Source organism: Ostrea edulis, chromosome 7, assembly GCF_947568905.1.
Source record: "Ostrea edulis chromosome 7, xbOstEdul1.1, whole genome shotgun sequence".
NCBI lineage: Eukaryota > Metazoa > Mollusca > Bivalvia > Ostreida > Ostreidae > Ostrea > Ostrea edulis.
The window spans coordinates 15241485-15254114 of record NC_079170.1 but is presented as its reverse complement, the minus strand read 5'-3'; the positions used below and the strand labels follow the sequence as shown (position 1 = coordinate 15254114).

The window sequence follows — 12630 nt, the reverse complement described above, 5'->3', positions numbered from 1 at the left end:
TTTTAGGATTAGTAAACCCTACTACATATATATGCTTATATTCAACCACCTCAATTTTTTTTTAAAAGCATTATTACGAGAGAACATGTAGATATAATCTTGGATTTTCCTAAAGCTAAGCAGACAGATCATATCTATATTTAAAAGAGGTTTGTGTGATTTTGAAATTGACAAATTATTGAGTGTTGTAGCTCTCGATCCCCCCCCCCCCCCCCCCCCCCCCTTGTTGTAAAGGTATGTACCCGTTGGTTAATAGACTAAGTACTGTCCACCCAATATCTTTATAATCCTCAGTTTGACAAACATCAAACTTGGTATAGACGTAGCACCTGAGGAGTATATGACTGCATCTGATTTTTGGATGACAAGGTGTTTTAACATGTCTATGGATGTATAAACATCTCCGTATGGGTTTTCTAGCGCCTCTCTATGAGTGGCCTAACGTTTGTCTGTTTATTTATAACGTCTCTCTTTGAAGGTCCCAACCTCAGAACGGGTGTCCTAACGTCTCTGTGGGTTTCCAAACGACTCTCTATGGGTGCACCAACGATTCGTGAAACACCTTTGTTTTTCTAACGACAACATTGTCTCCAAAACTTAAGTTTGCATTATGATTTCTCTTACAAGATGACAAAAGAGAAAACCGTATTGGCGGCCTAATCTCTATTTGTATTTTCATATGGTTTAGCATACATGTATTGGTGTCCCTATTTGAAGACAATAGTTAATATCCCACACTGTTTTACTTAGCGTAGGTGTAATGGGGGAAGGGAGTCAGAAAATTAATCGATTTAAAACTATGTTGTTTATTTACAAGTACGATTATATTATTCCGATTGATCATCGTTGTCGGCTCGGAATCCGGACGCGCTTTAATTTCCTGGTTAGGCCATGTTATTTAACCGTTGTGGATTCCTGGTTTGATTTAAGTTTAGTTTCAAGTTGTTCTTGTTTTGTGGTGAACTTTGTTTTTCCTTTTCTGATCTGAAGAAACAAAAAATCGAACCATATATATATAACATTTGGTTAGTACTGACCTACATATACATGAAGCACACATCCTACATGTACATGTATATACAGTGGTCCAAACACCCCTATCTAGCGAAGACGCCCCATCTAAAGAGGAATAACATTCATGTCCGTGGAAATCGAGTGTTTCACACCAAGGCCATGATTTCACGACTCCAACTATTACACAAGAGTGCGTACTCGTAATCATAGTGCACTTATAAGTATTAAATAGTTTTGACGATAAGCGGAAGTTAGTCCTTTATTTCGCTATGACTAGACTTTCCAGCTCTTCCTGCAAAAGTCAGCTTCTCGTCACCAGAAGGATTTGTGTTCAAGCTAAGTTACAGGTCGACCTCTACAGGAAGAATGTCATGTGACTATTCTTTATAATGGCGAGTTACAGGAGAATCGAGTCCGATCCGTCCAACCTCGCGGACTGGATGGCTCTTCTACCAGAATCTTTGACGTCAGCTCCACTCAGACATCTAGCTATTCCAGGTATGCATAAATACAATTCTTTCCTAGTCTGAGTGTGGGATTTGGAAATTCCACTGAGGGAACACGATTCGCAGGGTAGGACGAGGTTCCACTAATTTTGTTTCCGAGATGGAATTTCTCTATCCCACACGAGTAAGTAATAGAGCTATTACTTATCTCACATTTTATCCACGACATCGTGCATTTAATCAGGAATTTTATTAACTTTTAAACTTATTAAAATCCTCATTATACCCCCCCCCCCCTCCGCTAACGAAGTTTTTTTTTTGGGGGGGGGGTGTATTGGAATTATCATGTCCGTTTGTCTGTAGACATGATTTTGTCCGGGCATGTTCTAAGAAACTAGTGCATGGATTTTTCTGAAATTTTGTACACTTGTTACTCACCTTTATGAAAATGTGCCCCTGGTACTTTCATATTGATTGGACAATTTTTCTTCAAGTTACAGGCTCCCCCCCCCCTACTTATGGACTTGGGTCATTTTTTAAACTAAAAAGAGTATATCTTAAAAATTCTTGAAGAGATTTGATTCAAACATTGTAAATACATTGTTCTTAGACTGAAGTTATGCATTTCTTATCTTAAATTAGAATATTTCAAGTGTTAGAAAGTTATGCTAATATTTCTATTTTGTTTAAGAATATTGTTTGAGAATAGTTTAAAAACATTGAAAGGTTTGACTCAAACCTTTTATATACAATAGTGAAATAACATTTACGTATTTACCTTACATTTTGATTTATAGTGAATGTAGTATGGATATTTCCATTTTCTTTATACCGGTAACCATTTTCTGTTGGGGTGGGGTGGGGGGTTATACTCTAGCAATTTTTAAACCATGTACCAAATTAAGAGAAATGATAATAAACAATTAAATTCTCAATTATATATATATATATATATATATATATATATATATATATATATATATATATATATATATAACACAAATCTTGTCTGTTCAACTTCCGTCCGCGATCTATTGACATAAATACAAAATAAAAAAATAGAATAATTAGTAACTCGCCAGGTCCTCTGTGAAAGTTCACGATATTTTAGCAGAAAATCTGGTTGAAAAATATACGTACCTAACTATATGTAGACACAATATACGTACCAGACTATATGTAGACACAATATACGTACCAAACTATATGTAGACACAATATACGTACCAAACTATATGTAGACACAATATACGTACCAAACTATATGTAGACACATTTTGCGTCAATTCTAGTTAGATCCCGTCTTTTAGTGATGTCTGTCTGCGTGGGAATATTATACAGTTATTGACTGGGTTCGAGGACAACAGCTGTTTTGTTTGACCCGAGAAGGTATCTGTTGCCCGAAGCCGTAGGCAACAGATCGGTTCGAGGGTCAAACAAAACAGCTGTTGTCCGAGGACACCGTCTATAACTGTTTTGTTATACATCTTCATTTTCTAAAGGTTTTTACGAGATACATAGCAACGGCTGATAATCCATGACAACGGGCAACGGTATAAAATTTTCAACTGCGCAGAATGTTTGCGCGTACGGTTCATCATGTTTTTCGCCTCGGTCAACAATGGTTTTTCGCGGGGTGACAATTTCCCATATTACCCAATATTTTATAATACATTCCACGAACTCTGCGACATTGTTGAAATTGTTAGAAAATATGTTTTCTGTTTTATTTTTATCTTTTATTATGCCCCCCTTTGAAAAAGAGGGGGCATATTGTTTTGCACCTGTCGGTCGGTCGGTCGGTAGGTCGGTATGTCGGTCGGTCTGTAGACCATGTGTTGTCCGCTCAATATCTTGAGAACCATTCACTTGATGATAATGATATTTCATATGTGGGTTAGTTATGAGTAGAAGAGGATTCCTATTGTTTTTCAGGTCAAAAGGTAAAAGGTCAAGGGTCAATCTACTCTGGACATAGGAATATAATGTCCGCTCAATATCTTGAGAACCCTTTGTTTGAAAGACATCAAACTTGGCACACTGGTACATCCTAAGGAGTAGATGACCCTTATTGATTTTGAGGTCATATGGTCAAAGGTCAAGGGTCAAACTGGGCATAGGAATATACTGACCATTCAATGTCTAGAGAACCCTTTGCTTGACAGACATCAAACTTGGTACGCCAGTACATCTTCAGAAGAAGATGACCCCCATTGATTTTGAGGTCACATGGTCAAGGGTCAAACTGGACATAGGAATATACTGTCCGTTAAATATCTCGAGAACCCTTTGCTTGACAGACATCAAACTTGATACACTGGTACATCTTCAAGAGAAGATGACCCCTATTGATTTTGAGGTCACATGGTCAAAGGTCAAGGGTCAAACTTGACATGGGAATATAATGTCTGTTCAATATCTTGAGAACCCTTTTCTTGACAGACATCAAACTTGGTACACTGATACGACTTCAGGAGAAGATGACCACTATTGATTTTGAGGTCACATGGTCAAAGGTCAAGGGTCACACTAGACAGGAATATACTGTCCGTTCAATATTTTGAGAACCCTTCGCTTGACAGACATCAAACTTGGTACACTCAGACATCTTCAGGAGAAAATTACCCCAATTGATTTTCAGATCACATGGTCAAAGGTCAAGGGTCAAACTGGACATTGGAATATACTGTCTGCTCCATATCTTGAGAACCCTTTGCTTGACAGACATTAAACTTGGTACACTGGTACATCTTCAGGAGAAGATGACACCTATTGATTTTGAGGTCGCGTGGTCAAAGGTCAAGGGTTAAACTGTACATGGGAATATACTGTCCGCTCAATATCTTGAGAACCCTTTGCTTGACAGACATCAAACTTGGTACACTGGTACATCTTCAGGAGAAGATGACTACTAATTATTTTAAGGTCACATGGTCAAAAGTCAAGGGTCAAATTGGACATAGGAATATACTGTCCGTTCAATATCTTGAGAACCCTTTGCTTGACAGACATCAAACTTGGTACACTGGTACATCTTCAGGAGTTGATGACCCCTATTGATTTTTAGGTCACATGGTCAATCCACTCTTGACATAGGAAGATATTGTCTGCTCAATATTTTGAATTGATGATACTACTCTCAATTAAATGATGTGTGTGTGTATAACCCTTTTCAATTTTGCACCATGGGGGCATATGTGTTTTACAAACATCTCTTGTTTGAATTTAGAATAATAAATAACGCGTGCCAGTATCTATATCAGACGGTGATTTATTTCATGCGTTCCTTTACGATCGTTCAGATATGGAAATCGTTACCAAATATTGAGACAAGCAAAGGTCAGGTGAATTTCAGCTGTTATATGTAAATCACTCACAGGTAAAAAATATCTTAATTTTACGTACTTGAAAGTTTTTATATAAGATATAAAGGTCACAAACATCGCAGGGAAAAATGGTACTACCCTCCCACTACCCAAAAGAAAGCATTTCATTATTCAATTACCAACTAGTTAGGCTATTCATTTTTTGATATTAACATTTTCAATATTTTTGTCTGTGATGTCTTTATCAATTGCAGGGATAGCTCTTTCTTCATGAATGCGATGCATGTGTGAACAATGCGAGTATGAATCGTGAAAAAATATGATACATTTATACGTCTAGATCTATTTTATCAGCTGGGAGTTCCAAGCGCTATTGATTGGGTTTCATGAAAAGTATGTCGGTGAGAAGCGTTGCGGTCCATACCTTCATGTATTTTCAAAACTGAAAGTATATTCTTAAGGTGGCTCTTTACACCAATATTTTATTTAATGGCTGGTTAAGAAATTTTTGTATGTGTATTTTTTCTCGAATAAAATAGGTGTAAATAAAGATTCAAGAGTCCGAATTTCACTCTGATTTGATGCATGATCATCGCCGGAAATCCACAGTCGGTCGCACTTCTTTTACTTCCTGTGGGACACAACGCCGATATTTTCACTGGTAGGCGTGTCTCGGCTTCTTTATGTGATTGATCACATTACTATTCCTTTTTGCGAGCGACAGACCTTAGTCGTTAAAACAGGTAGTGACAATTCCATCGGCAAACGCTCGGTATAAGGTGTGAATGCCACGGCTTCTCGGAGATGACCTTAAAAACGGATGCCCCGTGTCACAGTAGGTGTGGCTCACTAAAGAACCCTCACTGCTAATGGCCGTAAACACCGAGCATAGGCCTAAATTTGAAGCCCTTCACCGGTCTTGGTGACGTCTCCATATGAGTGAAAAATTCTCGAGAGGGACGTTAAGCAAGATACAATAAATCAATCAATCCTTATTGCGATATTCATCCAATGAAAAAGCCCCATATTTCCTGTGTTTGGGAGCATAGAAAAATATGTCTTTCGAAGCGAAGATTTTGACCACGTTTCATGACCAATGACCTGTTGAGTTTGGACACCCAATTTAATTTATTCGCACAACGGCTGCACGCAAATGATGCGTCTGTTGGGTAAAGGTTTAGGCACTCTAGGGCATAGCTGTACCTTTAATACCGGTATCTAATAAAGACTCAGATACATGAAGACATAATATTTAAATAAAAAACATTTATGAAAATTAACAAGAGGCCCATGGGCCACATCGCTCACCTGAGTCACCTTGGCCCATATCTGAAGACTTTTCATATATATTTGCATGTAAAACCTTAGTCCCTATTATGGCACCAACTACCCCTGGAAGCCACGATTTTTGCAAACTTGAATCTACACTACGTCATAAAGCTTTCATGTAAATGTGAACTTCTTTGGCCCAATGGTTCTTGAGAAGAAGATTTTTAAAGATTTTCCCTATATTTGTATGTAAAACTTTGACCCCCCCCCCCCACTTGTGGCCCCATCCTACCCCCTGGGGGGCATGATTTGAACAAACTTGAATCTACACTATGTCAGAAAGTTTTCATGTAAAATTCAGCTTTTCTGACTTAGTGGTTCTTGAGAAGAAGATTTTTAATGTTTTTCCCTATATATTTGTATGTAAAACTTTGATCTCCCATTGTGGCCCCATCCTACCCCCGGGGGCCATGGTTTGAACAAACTTGAATTTGCACTATGTCAGAAAGTTTTCATGTAAAATTCAGCTTTTCTGACTTAGTAGTTCTTGAGAAGATTTTTCCTATATATTTGTATGTAAAACTTTGATCCCCTATTATGGCCCCATTCAACCCCCGGGGCCCATGGTTTGAACAAACTGGAATCTGCTTTATGTCAGGAAGCTTTCATGTAAATTTCAGCTTTTTTGGCTTAGTGGTTCTTGAGAAGATTTTAAAAAGTTTTTCCCTATATATTTGTATGTAAAACTTTGATCCCCCCTTGTGGCCCCATCCTACCCCCGGGGGCCATGATTTGAACAAACTTGAATCTGCAATATGTCAGGAAGCTTTAAAGTAAATTTCAGCTTTTCTGGCCCAGTGGTTCTTGAGAAGATTATCTCCCCTTTGAAAGGAATATGGCCCTTCATTTGAACAAACTTGAAAGCCCTTCACCCAAGGATGCTTTTGGTCAAGTTTGGTTGAAATTGGCCCAGTGGTTCTGGAGAAGAAGATAAAATTGTGAAAAGTTTACAACGACGACAGACAACGGACAAATTTGATCAGAAAAGCTCACTTGAGCCTTCGGCTCAGGTGAGCTAAAAACGGTATTTCTTCATCTATCTTTATTAGATACCGGTATTCATATCATGCATCCAAATTTTGCTCTGATTTGATGCATGATATAAAAATCTTCCAAGAAAAAAATGCACCGATCCCGACTAAAATTGATAGAATACAGTATTTTAAAATTATCAAATAATTGCTGCTTATCTAATGCACTTGCCATCATGAAATTAATTTGTCTTAAATCATTTTAATTTATAAAAGGGGAAAATATTTTACATTAACAGAATTAGATTGGAAAAATATTTTTCAGTTACCTTTCATCAATAGTAAGAGTACCAAACTACAATGGCTACAGTTTAGAATCAACCATCACATACTAACAACTAATACCGTTTTGTTTAAAATAGGATTGAAAGAAAGTAAATTATGCAGCTTTTGTAATACATATGAAGAGACAATATGTCATATACTTTGGGAGTGTCCTGTTCTTCAAGACTTAATCAATATATTCTATGAGTATTGTCAGACAAGGGGAATTGTTATTCCAAGAAATCCATTAACATTTATCTTTGGACTAAACCTCGATCCTAAAACCAGTGGAACATATTTAATCTTTCTGATTTTTAAATCATATATTTATAGGAAGCACTGTTTGATTGAAAAACTATCTATTCACGAATTACTTATAGATATCAAAACACACATTTCAACATTGAAATATATGGTTACAAAAAACTGTAAACTCGAAGATTTCGAAAAGAAATGGGAAACTTGGACAAATATTGTGAACATAAAGCACTGATAACATTTTAAAACAAACCATACAGACCCTGACTATTTGATTCTTGACACTAAGGATTTATCTTGTATATAATCTCAATGCTTCTAACTATGACACCTCTTATTATTTAATTACCTCCAATTTATGACAGCCTTACATTTACTTTCCAACCATGACAATCTTATACTCTCTCGCTCCCCCCCCCCCTCTCTCTCTCTCGTATATTGTTATGATATGTACATTGTGTTTAATTCACTCAGTATTATGCTCAATGACTATTTTGCATTATGTTGAATTTTCAAATAAATATTGTTCAACCAACAAAAAAAAAAAAATTAATTTGTAAACCATTTTGCAACAAGGGAAGTAGTTTTCTGATTGATATGTTATCTGTTACTACGTTTTATATTTCCGATCGAATTTGAAAAATCATAGTAGTTTTTAATATTGTACATTTCATTTAAGTTCTTTTAAGATATCTTTGATCATGCATCAAATCAGTGCGAAATTTGGATTTTGAAATATTTTATTTGCAAACAGAAGACTTTGTATCATTCCGGAAAACATTAAAAACATTCGCGTGAAATAATTGAGAGTCTGTAACACTCTTTCCATGGCGAATTCCCACCTTTTATGAGGTGCTTTAAATATAGGGTCAGTATATACAATTTTGAATAGTATTTAAATGAACTGTCGAGTGCGCTTTTTTTCAAAATAAGGATGCATGCATCTTTCTAAGAGTACATGGGGGAACTTAGCTACGTCATCAAATCAGTATTTCCGTGGGTCTCTATTCACTATGAGGAATTTCAAATTATCATTTCCATGTTTTGAAAATGGCATCAATTAAGATTTTTATATTAAATATATATTCTCCTTTTGACTTTATTAATGATGAGTTATCTATTTGAATGGGCTAAGTACAACCCTTATATTTATTTACTATTTCTTTCATAACCCCTTGTATATATTGTGAAACTTTGAAATTCTTCCATTTTAGGTTCTCATGCCTCGTTCAGTTGCACAGTTACACATTTTAACGACATTGCACCTGATAGCTCTTTCCTTGTACGGACCCTTGGACACCTCTCCTGTTGTTTGGGGAAAGAAAGAATTTATCAATGGAATCGTACGCAGGATCTGTCGGTGAAACAGCAACTGACTTCCGGTATACGTTACTTTGATGTCCAAGTCTCGGCGCGAACGCGGAATGGTGACTTCCGGGTCGTATGTGGTCTATTTGGAGATGAACTGAGTGCTTGCATGAAAGAAATAAAAGTGTTTTTAGATCACCACGACAAGGAAGTCATAATATTTGATATAAATCAGTTTTATGAAATGAACGATGTTTTGCACATGAAATTGTTATCCATTATTACTCACTGCTTCGATGACAAACTGTGCCCGTACAACAAAGATAGTGACGTCAGCTTAGAATCGTTGTGGAATCGGGGTCAACAGGTCATTGTGATATACCATCATGATATAATTCAGGAGTACGAGAATTTCTGGCCTGGAAGTTCAGTAGTGTATCACCCAGATTCATGTGCAGAAACGCCCGAAGATCTGATATTCCAACTAGAAAAGAATTTCGATAATGACCAAGAAAGGGTACATTTTGAGTGTGGTAGGGCGGTCGTATCCTTGTCAAATCGGAAGTGTCTGATGCGATTATCCAGTTCAAGAAAGCAAGAAATATCGAGAACAGTGGCGCCCGTAATAAGTTCATGGTTGAAAGATGCGTGTCGCACACGAACGAAACTCAATATAATTGTGGTGGATTTCATCCATCTATTAAATTTTGTTCAGCATGTTGTCAATTTAAACACAGCGGAAGGTGCAGATGTGTATGACGTACATGCCAATGGAAAAACAACACTTTAATTTTCTGAAAATATTTCGTTGAATGCTTTCGCTTCTCTACATTTAGATAGCCATTGCACGATTCACACACATTTGTTGTTTTACCAAGCATGTCCACACTAGGCACATCATCAATATGTGGTTGGTTTGAACATATTTTGTAGCATATTAATGATATACAAAATACTGCATTATATATGGATAGCTCCGTTTACCTGATCAATAAAAAAAGTAGGACTGAGGACGAGTGTGGCCGACTAACATGGGGTGCTTACTCTTTGTAGTCACCTGATTTCACCGTTAGTATATCCTGGCATCCGTGTTTATCTTACTGTGAATTTTTAGGTCACCTGAATTCATTCAGGTGACCTATTGCTATCTGTTTTTGTCCGTCGTCGTTCGTCGTGCGTTAACATTTGAATATTTTCAGCTTCTTCTCTGAAACCCCTGAACCAATTTCAACCAATTTTGGCATATAGCATCTGTGGGTGGAGGGGAACGAAAATTGTGAAATTCGTGGTCCCTGCCCCCATGGGGCCTGAGGAGTGGGGCAAAAACCATCAAAATGAGTGTAATTTTAAAAAATCTTCTTTACTCCTGGACATCAAGAAGCCAAACTGTGGGCATAATTATAATGAGTGTTGAGCCCTCTACCAAAATTGTGAAATTCATGGCCCCTGGGGCAGGGGTTCTTGTGTTAGGGTGGGGCTCTATTGGTCATATAGTGAAAGTGTAGAAATTCTTTGAAAATCTTCTTCTCTGTCTCTGGGTATGAAGTAGACAAACTAATAGCATGGTAATGATGAGCAAGGATGCCTCTTTATACCCCCCGCAACAAGTTGTGGAGGGGGGGGGGGGTATACTGGAATCGGGTTGTCCATCTGTCCGTCCGTCCGTCCGTCTGTAGATGCAATGGTTTCCGGGCTCTAAAGCATTATCCTTTCCACCTACCGTCACCATATCATATATATGGACTACCCATAGGATGAAGATGTTCCCTATCGATTTTGGGGTCAAAAGGTCGAAGGTCAAGCGCACTGGACATTGAAGTAGCAATATGGTTTCCAGGCTCTAAAGCGTTATCCTTTCCACCTACAGTCACCATATCAAAGATATGGACTACCCATGGGATGAAGATGTTCCCTATGGATTTTGGGGTCAAAAGGTCGAAGGTCAAGTGCACTGGACATTGAAGTAGCAATATGGTTTCCGGGCTCTAAAGCGTTATCCTTTCCACCTACAGTCACCATATCATATATATGGACTACCCATGGGATGAAGATGATCGCTATCGATTTTGGGGTCAAAAGGTCAAAGGTCAAGCGCACTGGACATTGAAGTAGCAATATGGTTTCCGGGCTCTAAAGCGTTATACTTTCCACCTACAGTCACCATATCATACATATGGACTACCCATGGGATGAAGATGTTCCCTATCAATTTTGGGGTCAAAAGGTCAAAGGTCATGCGCACTGGACATCGAAGTAGCAACACTCAGAAAAGAGGTAGTTTATACCTATTACCAACACCCTTTGGGAGATTGGGGTAAGCGGGGGGTATTCTTAGTGAGCATTGCTCACAGTACCTCTTGTTAAAAATTGTGAAATTCATGGCCCCTGGATCAGGGGTTCTGGTGCTAGGGTGGGGCTCTATAAGTCATATAGTGAAAATGCATTATTTCTTTGAAAATCTTCTTCTCTGTCCTTGGGTATTAAGTAGACAAACCAATAGCATGATTATGATGAGCAAGGATGCCTCTTTCAAAATTGTGAAATTCATGGCCCCTGGGTCAGGGGTTCTGGTATTAGGGTGGGGCCCTATTGATCATATAGTGAAAATGCATTTTATTTCTTTGAAAATCTTCTCCTCTGCTGCTGGGTATTAAGTAGACAAACTAATAGTATGATAATGATGATCAAGGATGCTTCTTTCAAAACTGAAATTTATGGCCCCTGGGTCAGGGGTTCTGGTGCAAAGGCAGGGCTGACCACATAGCTATTCAATGTTTCTTCCATCCAAAAGTAAAATTCTTATATTTAAACACAAACCTAATTCAAACATTGGAAGGTTGTTACATGATACTCAGGTGACCTATAAGGCCCCTGGGCCTCTTGTTATAAACTAATATGATTTATCAGATTGGTCACTGTTCATTACCTCACTTCTTTATGTTCAGATAAGCCTTTTTGATAAAAGATGGTAGTTTTCTCTCCGTCATGCTCATTCATAGATATTTGCCAATACCATGATTTTAAGTCTAAAAACGTAAAATATTTGGATTTTCTTAGCTGATCTAGTAAATCACCAGTCGATGGTAAAGGCCACGAATTTCTTTTTCTGAGTTTTTCGTTTTCTAAGTGCTTTGTGCTATCATTCTTATCAATACCACGATCTCGGGAAAACATCATTATGGACATGCCAGTGTCTACCTAAAATAAAAGGAACATTTAATAAATATGTATTTTGAACCATGTAAAATTGATGAAACATTGTCAGACCCCCAGTGACAAACTCTAATTTCAAATTGGTGCCACTGGGGGATTTCAGTCTAATTTTTGGTTTAATTAGCAAAGGACGAATAAAAGCATTAAATTACGTTTACAATTTGTTTTAACGAGAGCAAGCCCCAGTGATCTGTCAAAATACATGTAAAGGAGGTCGAGGAAAATCCTGATAAGCCGAATTCAGTTACTTTTACAACCTCCAGGTTGATTAAGAGGTTTACTAATTGAGTATGTGCTGATTTGTATTGTATATAAGCTAGTATGTATCTTATATGTTCTCTACATTGATGTAAATTAGTTAATGAGAATAAAGTAATTGTCTACTTCCTGTGTACATGGATTTGTACGTTTTCATTTTTCTCTCAGAAGCATGTAAATATT

General features: G+C 37.5%; 1 protein-coding gene across 1 annotated transcript; it reads left to right on the top strand.

Moving 5' to 3' along the window:
- The first annotated feature begins 1279 nt into the window (after positions 1-1279).
- On the top strand, positions 1280-12581 carry LOC125656105 (PI-PLC X domain-containing protein 3-like). Its single transcript, XM_048886693.2, has 2 exons — positions 1280-1512; positions 8883-12581. Exons 1-2 carry the CDS (start codon positions 1404-1406, stop codon positions 9764-9766), a joined length of 993 nt encoding a protein of 330 aa, XP_048742650.2. The 5' UTR covers positions 1280-1403; the 3' UTR covers positions 9767-12581.
- The last annotated feature ends 49 nt before the right edge of the window (positions 12582-12630 follow it).

Bases quoted from the DNA above. Each gene is read 5' to 3' on its own strand.
- LOC125656105 (XM_048886693.2), top strand. From the start codon at position 1,404: ATGGCGAGTTACAGGAGAATCGAGTCCGATCCGTCCAACCTCGCGGAC. The intron at 1,513-8,882 runs GTATGCATAAAT...CTTCCATTTTAG, and splicing joins CAGACATCTAGCTATTCCAG to GTTCTCATGCCTCGTTCAGT.